Source organism: Schistocerca gregaria, chromosome 9 (genome assembly GCF_023897955.1).
Source record: "Schistocerca gregaria isolate iqSchGreg1 chromosome 9, iqSchGreg1.2, whole genome shotgun sequence".
Classification (NCBI taxonomy): domain Eukaryota; kingdom Metazoa; phylum Arthropoda; class Insecta; order Orthoptera; family Acrididae; genus Schistocerca; species Schistocerca gregaria.
The window spans coordinates 171,878,684-171,896,223 of record NC_064928.1 but is presented as its reverse complement, the minus strand read 5'-3'; the positions used below and the strand labels follow the sequence as shown (position 1 = coordinate 171,896,223).

Below are 17,540 nucleotides of genomic sequence, written 5' to 3'. Positions count from 1 at the left end.
GACAGCATCAACAGGAATAATCTTTGTATTCTGTTATAGTCGCTTATAAACAAGAAGGCAGATGCGTGATGCTTTATGTGCAGAAAGGGATGAAGAATTCTGTGCAGCAGTGCTGGTGTTCTCTCTGACTCTGTCCCACATCCCTCTCCACCTGTCGCCTACCCTGGTAACTAGCACCACTATGGTAAGTGACACAATGTGTAACTATTCAAGTTCAAGTGGCTCTGAGCACTATGGGACTTAACATCTGAGGTCATCAGTCCCTTGGAACTTAGAACTACTTAAATCTAACTAACCTAAGGACATATTAAAAATAAAGATTCCAAGACTTACCAAGCGGGAAAGCGCCGGCAGACAGGCACATGAACAAAACACACAAACACACACACAAAATTACGAGCTTTCGCAACTGGCAGTTGCTTCGTCAGGAAGGAAGGAAGGAGAGGGAAAAATGAAAGGGTGTGGGTTTTAAGGGAGAGGGTAAGGAGTCATTCCAATCCCGGGAGCGGAAAGACTTCCCTTAGGGGGGAAAAAAAAAAAAAAAAAAAAAAAGGACAGGTGTACACTCGCGCACACACACACACACATATCCATCCGCACATACACAGACACAAGCAGGATGGATATGTGTGTGTGTGTGCGCGAGTGTACACCTGTCCTTTCCCCCCCCCCCCCCCCCCCCCCCCCCCCCCCTAAGGGAAGTCTTTCCGCTCCCGGGATTGGAATGACTCCTTACCCTCTCCCTTAAAACCCACACCCTTTCATTTTTCCCTCTCCTTCCTTCCTTCCTGACGAAGCAACTGCCAGTTGCGAAAGCTCGTAATTTTGTGTGTGTGTGTTTGTGTGTTTTGTTCATGTGCCTGTCTGCCGGCGCTTTCCCGCTTGGTAAGTCTTGGAATCTTTATTTTTAATATATTTTTCCCATGTGGAAGTTTCTTTCTGTTTTATTTATAACCTAAGGACATCACACACATCCATACCCAAGGCAGGATTCGAACCTGCGACCATAGCGGTCGCGCGGTTCCAGGCTGAAGCGCCTAGAACCGCTTGGCCACACCAGCCGGCTGTGTAACTATTCCTGTTTCTGACTCTCCCTAGACAAATTTATACACCCCAAACACTATCACTGTTACTTGTTAATGTAAAACTTGTCACGTTTGCTATACGCCACCCATAATGATACTACAGACGCTCAGTAACCCACCGTACCTGGGCTAACATGAAAATCGACACTAAGTGTTCCAAGCGGACTCCAAACTGCTTGTTGCAGACAGATACGGCTGAATGATGCTATTGGCTGGGCAGTTGCATGATATACCGCACTCTGTCACTGCACATCACCCCATCACCAGCCTTCTTACCTGACACCACTCTAGCAACAGGACATGGAAATCCGCCCCTTCATTTTGTAACCATAAGACTTATATGCACACATAAGCGCACAAATGTACAATGTACTATATGTAGCTCTATATTTACTTGATTACACTTGCATTTTTCAAAGAAAAAGGTATCTGCAACTTTAAATACTGAATTATGTTTACAGTACAGCTTCAGACTAAAAATGCAGTTTGCTACAAAGCTAACAAAAGTTTTCAAACAATGGAAAATCCAGGATGGAATGTAACAATATTAGAGAAGGAAAGTTGCTACTCACCATATAGCAGAGACACTGAGTCTCAATAGGCACAACAAAAATGTGTGGTTTCATTTATCTGAGACTGCAGACGTGTGTGCAAGTTGCGTTTGGGTTTGCACGCGTGCGCGCGCGCGCCGGTGTGTGTGTGTGTGTGTGTGTGTGTGTGTGTGTATATGTGGGCGCGCGCGCACGCACCTACTGCTGACGAAGGCCTTAATGGCTGAAAGCTATTATCATGTGAATCTTTTTGTTGTGCTTAATGTGACTCAGCATCTCCACTATATGGTGAGTAGCAACTTCCTATCTCTAATATTGTAACAAAATTTTTCAATTCTCCAATCTACATACTCAGATAATTTGTAGAAAGAGTCGATCATGAAGCATGTTATAATTTTCTTCTGAATTGACAGGGATTTTCAATTTCTTACTTTATGTTAGATAGGAACTTTTGGAATATCTTTTCAACACAGTTCATAGCTGAACTCTTTAAGTCTGTGGGTTCAGCATGACTTGAACTGGGACATGCTTGTCAATAAGCTGTCAATAAAACTCTCATTAGCGTAGTATGGTTTATAAATATTAAATTCTACAATAAGCGAACCTACAGTGCTGCTCTCTGCCATGAAATAATATTCTGGGAACACTCATTCACAATATAAATCTATATATTACTAAATGGCTAAACTGGCTCTTCGTACCTGTTCCCAGTTGGAGGTTGCCTATCTAAGGCTTCAAGGGACAACAAAAGATTCATTTTAAGAAGTATACTCTTACGTTAAAGGTTTAACACTATAAGACAAATATCACAGTCAAAATCTGTGTATGTTGGTGTAACTCACCACATGCAAATACCCATACAATGCTCAATCACTATTTGAGGATGAGAACACTTAGACTCTATTCACAACAGATTTTGCAGAAAATACCTACATATATCACTGAATGTACTTGATAAATTATGTCATTGTACAACACATAGTTCAGGAGATTGACAGTCTCACTGACAGAGTTTGTAAAGACATGTTTCGTTTCTGCAGCTGAGTATACAGCTCCTGACAGACTTTAAATAGTTTCAGGTGGTTAGTCTCATTCAACAGTCACAACTCAAGGAACAGCCAATAATGTTTTGCTTCTTGTAATAAATTTTACTGCATTTCCTTTGTCCCTGGACAAAAGTACAGACTTTTATGATTGGCAATTTATATTCAAGCAGTAGATAGTATTCTACATCTTCATCTCTACTCTGCAAATCACCATGAAGTGGACTACAGATGGTACATTCCACTGTATCAATTATTTGGGTTTCTTTCAACATCTAAATCTATACTCAGCAAAGCACAGTTAAGTGCCTGGCAGAGGGTACATCCCACTATACCAGTTATTAGAGTTTCTTCCTGTTCCATTCACAGTTAGAGGTTGGGAAGAATGATTGTCTGAATGCCTGTGTGTGTGCTATAATTATTGTACTCTTATCCTCACAAAACCTATGTGAGCAATATGTAGAGGGCTGTGGTATATCATTTAAAGCCAGTTCTTGAAACTTTGTTAACAGGCTATCTTGGGGTAGTTTATGTCTATCTTCAAGAGCCTGCCAGTTCAGTTCCTTCAGAATCTCTCTGACATTCTCCCATGGACCAAACAAATTTGTGATCATTAATACTGCCCTTCTATGTCTATCTATATCCAAATCCCACTCCAGCTACTGCCGGGTCTGGGTGCTGATGAGTCCTCTCCATTTGGCCCGGTCCTCCCATGACTTTTCTTCCTCCACTTGCTGCCAGGTCACACCTCTCCTTTCTACAGATATTCTCACTCCCATTTTCCACCGTGTTCTTGGGCACCCTCTAGGTCTTTTCCCATCCATCTTTAGTTCTTCCATAATTTTGGGGAGTCTCTGCCCATGCATCCTCTTTACATGCCCATATCATCTTAATCTCTTTCTCTCAGTTTCTTCTCTCATACTTTCTTGTTTAAGGTCCTTTCTAATCTCTACATTCCTTACCCTGTCCATTCTTGTTTTTCCCTTAATTGCTCTGAAAAATTTCATTTCCTCTGCTTGCAGTCTGCTCCAATCCCTTTCTGTCATTGTCCATGTTTCTCCACTATAGGTGACAATAGGGATGTAATAATTCTTATACACAAGGAGTTTTGCTCTTTCTGAAACTTCATTATTCCAAATCAGGTGTTTTATTGTTTGATAGAAATTGCCTCCCTTCTGTAACCTCCTATTAATTTCGTTAGTTATTCTTCCATCCCTAGATATTTCACTCCCTAAATAAGTGAAACTTTCTACCACTTTGAGGTAATATTTCCGTTGATCCCTTTCTCTCTTCCAAATACCATTACTTCTCCATTCAAGGTAATATTTCCGTTGATCCCTTTCTCTCTTCCAAATACCATTACTTCACTCTTATCTTTATTTATTTTTAATCCATACCTTTTCATTATTTCCTCCTACGCATCAAGCTGTAACTGTACATCCATCTATTTATCACCCCATATTACCATATCATCTGCAAAAATCATCATTTTGTCTCTTTCTTTTACTATATCTTTAACTGCCCTATTCATTCAGTTATATCTTTAACTGCCCTTCTATGTATATGTTAAATATCGCCTGTTAGTCCTTTTTGGTGTAGGTTCCCACAAACTAAAGCAATATTCCAGAACAGGTCATACAAGTGATTTTTAAGCACTCTCCTTTGTAGACTGATTGCAGTGCCCCAGTATTCTACCAATAAAACCAAGACTACCATTTGCTTTAACCATGACTGAGCCTACGTGATAATTGAATTTCTTACGCTACAAAGTGTTACACTTAGACATTTGTCTGAGTTGGACGACTACAACAATAGCTCATTGATATTATGGTCCTAGGGCATTACGTTTTTTTTTTTTTTTTTTTCTTTTTGCAAAGTGCACAATTTTACATTTTTAAACATTTAAAGTAAGATTCCAAACTCTGTACCACTTTCAAATTATATCAAGATCTGACTGAATCTTTACAGTGTTTCTTTCGAATATTACTTCATTATAGATAACTGCATCATCTGTAAAAAGTCTGAGGTTACTATTAATATTTATGAACTTTCTGCATACTAGAATAATTTCAAGTTAGCAACTTCTGTTAATCAGTACAACAAAAAAAAACAGCCAAAGTTGCAAAACTTCATATTTTTTATTCGCTCGCCAATTAGTTTCAGGTTGGAATCCATTTTCAAATCATCGCAACATAAGACACTTCCTGGGAGATTAAAACTGTGTGCCAGACCGAGACATGAATGTGGGACCTTTGCCTTTCACAGCCAGTGCTCTACCAAATGAGCTACCTAAGCACGACTCATGCCCCGTCCTCACAGCTTCAATTCAGTCAGTACTTCGTCTCCTACCTTCCAAACTTCACAGAAGTTCTGCCAGGAAGTTTCATATCAGTGCACACTCTGCTGTAGAGTGAAAATTTCATTCTAGAAACATCCCCCAGGCTGTAGCTAGGCCACGTTTCCGCAATATCCTTTTTTCAGGGGTGCTAGTTCTGCAAGGTTGGAATCCATTTTCAAATCATCGCAACATAAGAAACTTCCTGGCAGATTAAAACTGTGTGCTGGACTGAGACACAAATGCAGGATTTTTGCCTTTCACAGCCAGTGCTCTACCAACTGAGCTACCCAAGCACGACTCACGGCCCGTCCTCACAGCTTTAATTCTGCCAGTACCTCGTCTCCTACCGTCCGACCTTCACAGAAGCTCTCCTTGCAGAACTAGCACTCCTGGAAAAAAGGATATTGCGGAAACATGGCCTAGCCACAGCCTGGGGGATGTTTCTAGAATGAAATTTTCACTCTACAGCAGAGTGTGCGCTGATATGAAACTTCCTGGCAGAACTTCTGTGAAGTTTGGAAAGTAGGAGACGAAGTACTGACGGAATTGAAGCTGTGAGGATGGGGCGTGAGTCGTGCTTAGGTAGCTCAGTTGGTAAAGCATTTGCCTGAGAAAGGCAAAGGTCCCGAGTCTCGGGCCAGCACTCAGTTTTAATCTGCCAGGAAGTTTAATATCAGTGCACACTCCGCTGTAGAGTGAAAATTTCATTCTAGAAACACCCCCCAGGCTGTGGCTAAGCCATGTCTCCACAATATCCTTTCTTCCAGGAGTGCTAGTTCTTCTAGATTTGCAGGAGAGCTTCTGTGTTTGGAGGGTAGGAGACGAGGTACTGGCGGAATTAAAGCTGTGACAATGGGACGTGAGTCGTGCCTGGGTAGCTCAGTTGGTAATGCAGTTGCCCGCAAAAGGCAAAGGTCCTGAGTTCGAGTCTCGGTCTGGCACACAGTTTTAATCTGCCAGAATGTTTCATATCAGCGCACACTCCGCTGTAGAGTGAAAATTTCATTCTAGAAATATCGTAACATAGTCAAAAACGGTATTTGCAAAAATGCAAAAACCATGTCAAAAATGTGCAAATGAACAGCTAAAGCACACACAGATAAGCAAAACTATTAATATACAAAAAAGTCATTAATGTACAACGTGAACAGCAGGGTCCCAACATACTTCCCTGGGGCACACAAAAAGTTACTTCAACACCTAATGATGACTCTCCATTCAAGATAACACGTTACGTCCTTCCTACTCAATCTACTCAAAAATTTCACCTGATGTGACTATAGTTTTGACAGTAAACATAGGTGTGGTACCGAATCAAATGTTTCTCGCAAACCAATAAATACTGCAGCTACCAGACTGCCTTGATCCAAAGTTTTCAGTAAGTCATATGAGGGAAGTGCAAGTTCACATAATCAATATTTTTGGAATCCATCTTGGTTGGCATGGAAGCAGTCATTCTGTGCAAGATACCTTATTATCTTTACACTCAGAGTATGTTCTAAGATTCTACAACAAATCAATGTCAAGGATACTGGACACAGTAGTTTTGATGATTACTTCTACTACCCTTCTTGTAAACGACTGTAACACATGCCTCTTGCCAAGAAGTGGGCATGACTGTTTGTTCAAGGGATCTACAATAGATTATAGTTAAAAGAGGGGCTAACTCAGCCACAAATTCCGTACAGAATCTGACAGGGATTCCATCGGACCATGAGCTTTGTTCAGTTTTAACGATTTCAGCTATTTCCTAACACCACTGACACTAATACTTATTTCCCCTCATCTTTTCATTGGTAGGAGGATTAAACTGGGACATTGCTCCTGAGCTTTCCTTTATAAAGGAACATTTGGAAATGGCGTTAAGCATTTCAGCTTTTGCTTTGCTATACTCAATTTCAATCCCTATCTCATTCCCTAGGTACTGGGCCCTTATTCTATTACCACTAACAGCCTTTAAATACAACCAGAATTCCTTTGGGTTCCATCAAAGATCATCTGAAATTATTCTGTTATGGTAGTCATTGAAGGCATCATGCAGCAAAATGTGTTTCATTCAGCATCTCTCCATCTGTAGCCCTGTGCTTGGTGTTACACGTATTAACCACTAATCTCTATTTGTTAAGAAGTTTCTTTACATTGACTTTATACCATGGACGATCACTTCCATTATGAACTGTTCTACTGGGTACATACCTATCTAATGCATGAGCAATCATTCTTTTAAACTTGGGTCTTTAGTTCCTCTACATGCTCCTGCCTTACGCTGATAGTTTCATTTTCCTCACTGAGATACGACACTACTAATTTTTTGTCTAGTTCACTAAACATATATATCTTTCTGCTTGTTTTAGTTGTGCTTTGGTAATCATCGTTTCCACAACCACATCATGATCACCGACTCCAGTTTCGATGTGGGCATCCTCAAAGAGGCAAGGTCTATCTGTTGCCATTAGATCCAATACATTTCCATAATGAGTAAGGTTACGAACTGTCTGTTCTAGGTAGTCCTCGAAGAACACATTTAACAATTTTTCAGAGGATATGTTATCATGCCCACCAGTAACAAAAATGTAATTTTCCCAACTGGTTGTTGGATGATTAAAGTCTCCACCAATGACTACAGCATGACAGGGGAACTTACGTACATGTGAAATTAGATTTTCTATAAAGTTTTTGGTTATATCAGGAGATGAGCCTGATGCACAATAGAAGGATTTTATGCCCATCCCTGATACTGTCTTGCCCAAAACATTTCACATGCAGCTTCAGTTCTGATCTCAGTGGATCTGAGTTTCTTGACTACTGTGCCAAATACATCACCCCCATTTCCAATATGCCTATCCTTCCAATATACACATACATTTTCCCCAAAAATCTCACTGCTATAAATTCCAGGTTTCAACCAGCTTTCTGTACCTGATATTATTTAAGCTTCACTGCTTTTCAGGAGGGCTTCAAGCTCTGGAACTTTGTTGCGAATGCTTCAACATTTAACAATTAGGATTTTAATACTTCCACCTATAGGAGGCATTTCTTTCGATCTTACACAGATACTTGTAGGTTTCCCACAACTATTGTTATATGGATTAGATGGAGTGTCATCTAATCTACCTGAATAGCAGGCTTTGATGTGTAAGTGCACTCCTGACTCATTTAGGAGGACCCTACAGTTCTCAACCCCTTGGCGTAAGTCCAGGAAATTGCAGCCTACTTTGTCACAGAACCTTTGGAGTCTCTGGTTCAGTCCTTCCATTTGACTCAGAACCAAAGGGCCACAATCAGTTCTGGGGACAATGCTGTACACTGTGAGTTTCATTGAAACTCCATACGCGAGGATGGTCTTCTCTGCCAGTTGCTGGAATGATCCGAGTATGACCTCATTGTTCCAATGTGCAGCACAGTCTGCAATTGGTTGCACCCTGTTCCTTCAGTGGCTGCTGGAATAGCTTCTTCAACATGTTGAATGAGGCCTCAAAGCATACACACTGAGTGCACCTGGTGTCCTTCCCTGTCCCTTGCTACCATCATTTGCCATATGTTTGAACTGCTGATGATTAATAGATGCAGTTTCTGTGTTTCCGTCCTCCTGACACCGGCCAAAACAAATTTCCTCAAGCAGGTAAAGTGAGTTTCAGTTTCAGTGAAAGACAGCACTTCAAACTTGCCAGTTAGAGGGGTCAATACAATACCCCGAGTCCTTCCTGATCACCATCCACCCCATACAGGATGCCTAGATCTACCACTGGGATGCCACTCATGGCGAAGTGGACAAGTAATGACAGATTCTGTACTTTCTGCAGAGGAGGCAGTATCTACGAGTACGAGAGAGGATAATACTTGAGACATCTCTGGTACAGGTACCACAGGTGCACGAGTCATAGGGGCTCTTCCAACACACCGATTTGCAGCAGCTGCCTATTCTTTGACAGTAGTCAGAGTGATTTCCAACTGCTTACGAAAGTCATAACCATGAGATATGAAGATTTTACCTATTGGTGACATGTGAAAATATGTGCTGGACTGAGGCACTAACCTAGATCTCTCACTTTCCACGAGCGGTTTCCTTAACTGCTTTTGGTCACCCAAGCAAACTTCCAGGACTGACCCAAACTTTCGTATGTCATATGGCCTATGACCCCAGAGGTACACAATGTAGCATATGGAGGTCTGAGTGGGTTTAGAAAGTGTGCACAGATATCCAAGATGATTATGGTGACTGTTTGTGGTTATTGGGAACTACAGGTTCAAGTCTGGCACATAAGAAATATGACATGGCCTAACAACCCAGAATATTTTAACAGCAGCCACAAAAGCCTCCAGACTTATATAATGTAATTCTGTTCTACAAAACGGCAGAACAGAAACTGTTATGCAGAACAATCAATATCAGAAACAATGAGGATGAGTGCTTACAAACATATCAAATAAGGCAACAAAAACTATGACCGACTGATGTGGTTTTGCGAAAGGATAGGCGCTATTGGCACTGTTTATAATGTTAAAATCCTAATCGAAAAATACATTGATCTCAGGAAATACCTCTATCTTGTGTTTGTTTGCCTCGATAATACTGCTGAGCAAGTGCTGAGAAGGCTTATACGGCAAGCTCTTTGCATGCAATGTGTCCCAGAGTGCTAGTTCTACATTCTGAAAGACATGTGTGAGATTTTACAGACAAAATCTGTAATATCTGCAGGGATCAGTGAAGAAGTTGAGATAAGAGTTTGGGGTGGGGGTGTCCACAAAGGATCTGCTTTGAGTCTGCTGCTGTTTAATACAGTCACGAACTGTGTCTTAGAACAACCACTGAAGCCAACTGCACTTAAAACTTTTGTATGCTGATAACATAGTTCTAATAGCAGAAATTCACAATTATCTTCAAGCATCAGGCACGTTGCTAGAATATAGAGGACTTACAGTATGTAGTACCAAAACAGAGTATATGTATTGCAGCTTTTCAAGAGTGGCCACCAGTTCTAAACCAAAACTGCATCTCGACGATACCCTTATAACGCCGACCGATCAGTTCGAGTAATGACACCTGCAGTTTCCGTGGATAAAGACACTAAAAACTGTGTGAAAATTGGGTTGTAGGGATGCAAGTCATGAACAGGCTCCCTCTGCAATGAGAAGACTGTGATTGAAGTCAAAGGATAAATGAACAAACAAGCAATAAGACCACTTCTAATGTACAATTTAGTATTTTGGACCATGTGCAAACCAGATGAATGGAAGCTCCAGGTTACAGAAACAAGTACACCATGCTGGTCTGGAGCAGCGATCCTAAAGGACAGAGTAAGAAATGTCCACATCCTTGGCACGTTTAAGGTAGAAAACGTAACAGAAAAGCTTCAATTGAATTGCCTACACTAGTAGGGGCATGTCGTGGGATGTAAACCCAACAATTCGACAAGAACAATACTTGACCTAAAAGAATCAAAAGACGGCACTGGACACTCACCAAATACCTAGATTAGAACCCTAAAGAAAGACCTGAAAAGGAAGAAGAAGACAAAGAAGACAAAGATGATGAAGAAGAAGAAGAAGCAGACGAGGAAGAGGAGATGGAGGAGTCTCCAGAATGAATTTTTCACTTTGCAGCGTAGTTTGTAGTGATACGAAACTTTCTGTCAGATTAAAATTGCACGATGAACAAGGATTCGAACATCGGACCTTCTCCTTTTGTGGGCAAGTGCTCTACTGAATGAGCTATCCGTGCTTAAATCATGACCCATCATATCAGCTTTACTTCTGCCAGTACTTCAGCCAATAGAGCACTTGCCTGTGAAAGGCTAAGGTCCCAGGTTAGATTTCTGGTCTGGTACACAGTTTAAACCTGCCAGGAAGTTTCAGGAAGATGAATATTTGTAATTTGGAACTTATAGATCTCAGTTTGCCTTATGATAAATAAACGCAAACAGCATAGCAACACATGTACATGCAGAACTTTCGGAGAATGGGACTGAACATTAGAATGGACAAAAGACTCACATCTCCGTGTGCTCTTCGCCTCTTGTGGCGGTAGAGCATGGCACGGTAGGTCTCCTCCCCTGGCTCGTACAGGCTGCCACTCGCACTGGCATACCCTGCATCCAGCCCGGCCAGCAGAAGGTCCCCGGCACCACCGCCGACATCCCCCGACCGGACAGACAGAGTAGACGCGACGGCGGGCCAGTGCCGCGTGGGACTGTTCTCCCCGCCGGCGACGAAGCCGCCGGAGTCCGTCCGCAGCGAGCTCTGCAGAGCCGCCAGTTGCCGTTTCTGCCGTTTGCTCAGTCTGGGCGGAGGACCTTCTGTGGAATTGCAAATATCAGATATGTTAAAAGACAAGGTAGCATTAATTTACAGTCACAAAAACTAATAGTGTACAGCAATTCACAGTTTTCAAGCACATCGTAACTCCAAATGACCTCTCACACACACTTCCGCATTAACTCTGCCACCCCACCATTACCTCTCAGTTCATAGCATCAAACGTATCTGGACACGTAATACAACATCAAAAAAAGTTTTGCATTGACTTGTTTCCAAGAGTTCTGGAACCTGTGCAGAATATTGGAATAGAGATGAACATAAACATCATTTCTGCCTTTTTTATTGCTCATGAAAACCACACATTGCATGTTGTACCATCATACAGCAAGACCTTCGGAGGTGGTGGTCCAGATTGCTATGTACAACGGTACCTCTAATACCCAGAAGCCCATCCTCTTGCATTGATGCGTGCCTGTATTCATCATGGCATACAATCCACATGTTCATCAGGGTACTGTTGGTCCGAATTGTCCCACTCCTCAACAGCAATTTGGCATAGATCCCTCAGAGTGGTTGGTGGGTCATATCATCCATAAACAGCCCTTTTCAATGCATCCCAGGCATGTTAGATAGGGTTCATGTCTGGAGAACATGCTGGCCACTGTAGTCGAGTGATGTCGTTATCCTGAAGGAAGTCATTCACAAGATGTGCACTATGGGGGTGCGAATTGTCATCCATAAAGTCGAATGACTCACCAATATGCTGCCGATATGGTTGCACTATCAGTCGGAGGATGGCATTCATGTATCGTACAGCCGTTATCGCACCTTTCATGACCACCAGCGGCGTATATAGGCCCAACATAATGCCACCCCAAAACAGCAGGGAACCTCCATCTTGTTGCACTCGCTGGACAGTGTGTCTAAGGCATTCAACATGACTGGGTTGCCTCCAAACATGCCTCCAACGATTGTCAGGTAGAAGGCATATGGGGCACTCACTGGTGAAGAGAACGTGATGCCAATCCTAAGAGGTCCATTCGGCATGTTGTCAGGCTCATCTGTACCGCGCTGCATGGTGTTGTGGTTGCAAAGATGGACCTCACCATGGATGTTGAGAGTGAATTTGCGCATCATGCAGCCGATTGCACACAGTTTGAGTCGTAACATGATGCCCTGTGGCTGCACAAAAAGCATTATTCAACATGGTGGCATTGCTGCCATAGTTCCATCTAGCCATTATCCGTAGGTAGCAGTCATTCACTGCAGTAGTAGCCCATGGGCAGCCTGAGCGAGGCATGTCATCTACAGTTCCTGTCTCTCTGTATCTCCTCCATGTCCGAACAACATCACTTTGGTTTACTCCGAGACGCCTAGACACTTCCCTTGTTGAGAGCCCTTCCTGGCACAAAGTAACAATGCAAACGCGATCAAACTGTAGTACTGACTGTTGAAGCAGGGTTGAACTATAGACAACATGAGCAGTGTACCTACTTCCTGGTGGAATGACTGGAACTGATCGGCTGTCAGAGCTCCTCCGTCTAATAGGCACTGTTCATGCACGACTGTTTACATCTTTGGACAGGTTTAGTGACATATCTGAACAGTCAAAGGGACTGTGTCTGTGATACAATATCCACAGTCAATGTCTATCTTCAGGAGTTCTGGGAACCGGGGTGAGGCAAAACTTTTTTTGATGTGTGTAGTAGGCATTAATATGGGTTGTGTCCACCATTCACTTGCTTGACAGCTTGAATTCTGCTGGAGCCACTTTTAATCAGTTGTCTCAATGTCTGGAGGAAAGACAGCCCATTCTTCCTCAAGCACCGAAACCAGAGAAGGTACTGACGTCGGACATTTGTGTCTGGAGTGAAGTCGACATTCTAACTCGTCCCAAAAAAGTTCTATTTGATTTGAGTCAAGACGTTGGTCAGGTCAGTCCATTGCCAGAAAATTATTGTCCACAAGCGATTGCCTCACAGATGCTGTTGCAACTGTCTCTGAACTATTCCTATACTGTATGCAGTATGTACACTATGCTGTAAAATGTGTTCATATCCTTCCACAATTATTTTCTTATGTGCAGTAAGGGACCACAGCCTTATCATAAAAAGCATACCTGTACCATAACACTATCTACATTTACATCTACATACATACTCCGCAATCCATCATACGGTGCGTGGCGGAGGGTACCTCGTACCACAACTAGCATCTTCTCTCCCTGTTCCACTCCCAAACAGAATGAGGGAAAAATGACTGCCTATATGCAGCCAATCACAAATCCTGTCCAAGTCATCTTGTATCCTCCTATAGTCACTCAACGACTTATTCCCGTACACCATCATCAGCAAACAGCCACACATTGCCATCTACCCTATCCAAAAGATCATTTATGTAGATAGAAAACAACAGCGGACCCACCACACTTCCCTGGGGCACTCCAGATGATAACCTCAGCTCCAATGAACACTCACCATCGAGGACAACGTATTGGGTTCTATTACTTAAGAAGTATTCGAGCCATTCACATATTTGGGAACCAATCCCATACGCTCGTACCTTTGTTTGGAGTCTGCAGCGGGACACCGAGTCAAACGCTTTCCGGAAGTCAAGGAATATGGCATCCATCTGATACCCTTCATCCATGGTTCGCAAGATATCAAGCGAAAAAAGGGCGAGTTGCGTTTCCATACTTCACTGTTGGCATTACACAGAATGGCAGGTAACATTCTGCAGGCATTCGCTAAAAACCGAAGTATCCCATCAAATTGTTACAGGTTATAGCACAATTCCTCACCCGAAATCACTCATTTCCAGATACCCACTGTCACAAGACATTGCTCTTTATACCACCTCAAATGCAGCATTGACTACAGTGATGTGTACCTCATGGGGAACTGTTTGTCCATTGTACCCCACTCTTAATAACTCCCTATGCACATTCACTGTGCTAGCTGGACTGCTGGTAACAGTTTGGAACTGTCAAATGATTCCTTCCACTGATTTCATGGGATATTTTTACAACTACCCTCCACAATTCTCGATGGTCCCTGTCTGTCAGTACATGAGGTCTGCCTGTCGTTGGTTTGGCTGTGCTTATTCCTTTACATTTACACTTCACAGACATACGAGGGCTATGCCAAAAGCTTTTAGTAGAATGTGTGAAAAAAAATTTATTTGCAAAAAAACGTTTACAACTTTTCAAAATACTCTCCATTAGCATGTATACATTTTTCCATTCTCTGAAACCACATAGAAAATGTGTCAGTCCAAGCTTCTTTTGGGATGTCACTTAGTGCACTCTCGTACGCTGCAACGGCCTCTTCATCTGATGAAAACCGCTGCCCTCGAATTTTTTCCTTAGCCTTAGGGAACAGAAAGAAGTCACAGGGGGCCAGGTCAGATGAATAGGGGGGATGGGGTAACACTCGCACTTTTTCCTTCTCCAGAAAGTCCATCGTTCTGGCAGCCCTGTGCACAGATACATAGTCGTGATGCAGCAGAAGGTGCCCACTCTAGGACTTTGAATGCTGTGACTTCCACGTGACGATGACTTTTGGAAGACAATCGTTCACGTACCATTCGGCATTGACTGTACGACATGTGTCCGAGGTCACATCTTTGTGAAAAAAGTTGCCACCATCTTTTTTCCAGAGCTCCGACTTCGTTGAACTTTTATGGGTGGTTCCTCCCCTGGAAAGCAGCACACAGAAGGCTGTCTCTTCGTTTCAAGGTCATAATGGTAGACCCATGTTTCATCACCTGTGGTGATATGTTAGGTGTCTCGGGACTTCCCTCCACTGAATTTTTCGAGCATGAAATGACACCAGTCCACTCTCGTCTCCTTTTGGCTTTCTGTCAGGGAATGTGGCACCCAACGAGCACATCTCTTAGCAAGGCCTAAGTGACTATAAACGATCGTCTGTGCTGCTCTCGATCCAATATTTAGGGTCCCTTCAATTTCGCAAAATGTAAGATGTGGATCTTCTTTGATTATTTTTCTCACAGCATCAATGCTTTCAGGAGTCAAAGCTGTTGCCGGCCGATTGGGACGTGGTTCCTCTTCAATTGACTGCCGACCCCTTGAAAACTTGCGAAACCAATTTCCAACTGTGGCCCTAGAAGGGGAAGCTTCACCAAAAACACGCAGCAAAGAAGAATGGCATTCTTTGGCACTTAAACTCTTTTTATAATCGTAAAAAATCATGGCGCAAAAGTTGCAGCGCGACAGCTTCATCCTGCACCATCTCTGACTCAGCACTGCCTGTGCTTTCTTACCATGCTGTGGGGGGGTTCACCGTTAGCCAGAGGCTGCGTGCACATCCCGAGGTCGAAAACCATCACTCTTTCGAATGAAGACAACCCCATTGTCCTCCACCTTACGGTTTACAGACTGCTAAAAACTTTCAGCATAGCCCTCGTAAGACCAACAGCAGACTTTTGCAACTTTAGAAGGGTTGAAAGGTCTTTGATGGATCTTTTACTCAGGTGACATCAAATAACTAGTCCATATTCGAAGTCACTCTACTGATATTGCTTCTCTACAGACAATGCAATACTCCCGCCCCTCTAGTAACCCACTCATTCATCCCAGTTTTCTACTCTTATCTGTGAAAACAAGAAATAGAAAAACCAACCCACAGACTAAAAAAAAAAAAAAAGACAGAGACAAAGATGCTGGATTAGAAACACTTATATGCTCACAACAAAGTGAGGATACTAAATATCAAGTGTCCATAAAGATTACAGGTAGCAGCAATAATATAAGAAAACATGTTACCAGGATAGTTCTCATCTTCAGAACTATGGTCACTCTGGCCAACTTCCTCACGGACAGCAGCAAGCTCTCGAAAGTAGCGTCTACGAGCACGGCTTTCTGCAGCAATTTTTTTAGCTGCGGAAAAGGATGCATTGTTTGTATAGCCTGGCAACGATTCTGCTGGAGAAGTGGAGAACGGTTGATGAGACGTCATGTCGTTCTGGCGAGTGTGACGGTGGTGGCCGGGTGGCTGTGACATTGCTTCTTCCAAGTAATGTTGACGAGACAGCAGTACTGCCTTCATCACTCGTCTGAAGTAGTTCCGCTGCCACATTCTAGAGAACAGATCAAAGATTTTCTCTGTCAGATACATACAACGGGAAATATAGGCCAAACCTCAATAAGCATGCCAAAAATACTAGCTCACCATGCATAATATTAGTAGCCGCCACAAGGGACACAATGAGCACTTTTAGAATGCTGTAAATGGCATAGTACTTTCTGTAGCCACAACATATGTAATGTGAAAACGTTTTTCCACAAATTTACCTGATTTGTGTAGCTTTATCTATTGAAATTATATGACTGTTAGGACTATAAGAACTGCTGTTAAGTTTGAGTTTGCTTAAGTCAGGCATCAAAGTAACTTGAATATAGGGTCTCTCATACATTACACAATTTTTAAATTAAGTGGTAAAATTTTGTTTCCATTTGTGATATTGGTTGTCATTCTGATTATTTGGTCAATTGTTTGCATATTTCAGGATCACAGTTGCTACGGAGCGGTTCACAAAGGAGGAACATGTTATTATCATGTTAGAAGTAGTCACAATCAAGCTACAGTAGCTCATTACAAACTGTAAGGTGCTTAAAAATGTTATTAGCAAGGCTTAGTATGTGGTTTGCAAATAGAATAGCTAATTCACAGGATAAAATTAAAGCCATATGGTAAGTTGTGAAGGAAGTGTCTAGTCACCAGCACAAGGTTGACGATATAAAGTCAGTTTGCAGTAATAATATTTCTGTTACTGATAAATCAGATATATGTACAGTATTTAACAACCATTTTCTGAGCATTGCTGGTGAATTAAATAAAAATTTAGTATTTACAGGAAATCATATAAATTTCTTAGCAAATGCCTTTCCGAGATTGACATCTGAAATACTCCTCTGTGATACAGACAAGAGGGAGATTGAGACAATAATCAAATCACTGAAGACTAAGGACTCTCAGGGTTATGATGGAGTGTCTAGTAGAATATTAAAGTACTTTGCTGCACATGTTAGCCCTGTATTTAGCCATATTTGTAATTTTTCCTTTAGGAATGGTCAGTTTTCTGAGCAATTAAAGTACTCAGTAGTAAAGCCGCTTTATAAAAAGGGAGAAAGGGATAATGTAGATAATTTTAGACCTATTTCTATGCCATCAGTGTTTGCAAAAGTTATCGAAAAGGCTGTGTATGTAAGGTTAAATGATCACTTTATATCACACGATTTGCTACC

At 42.1% G+C, this 17,540-nt stretch overlaps 1 protein-coding gene across 1 annotated transcript in view; it reads right to left on the bottom strand.

Annotated features, from left to right (window-relative positions):
- The window catches only part of LOC126291695 (nuclear factor related to kappa-B-binding protein-like), a 197,994-nt gene that overhangs the window by 164,927 nt on the left and 15,527 nt on the right, over window positions 1–17,540 (bottom strand). Inside the window, exons 3-4 of the mRNA XM_049985324.1 lie at window positions 16,059–16,372; window positions 11,012–11,313 (exon numbers count right to left, since the gene is read on the bottom strand). Of these exons, the coding sequence (XP_049841281.1) occupies window positions 11,012–11,313; window positions 16,059–16,372 (616 nt within the window). The remainder of the gene's footprint in view (window positions 1–11,011; window positions 11,314–16,058; window positions 16,373–17,540) is intronic.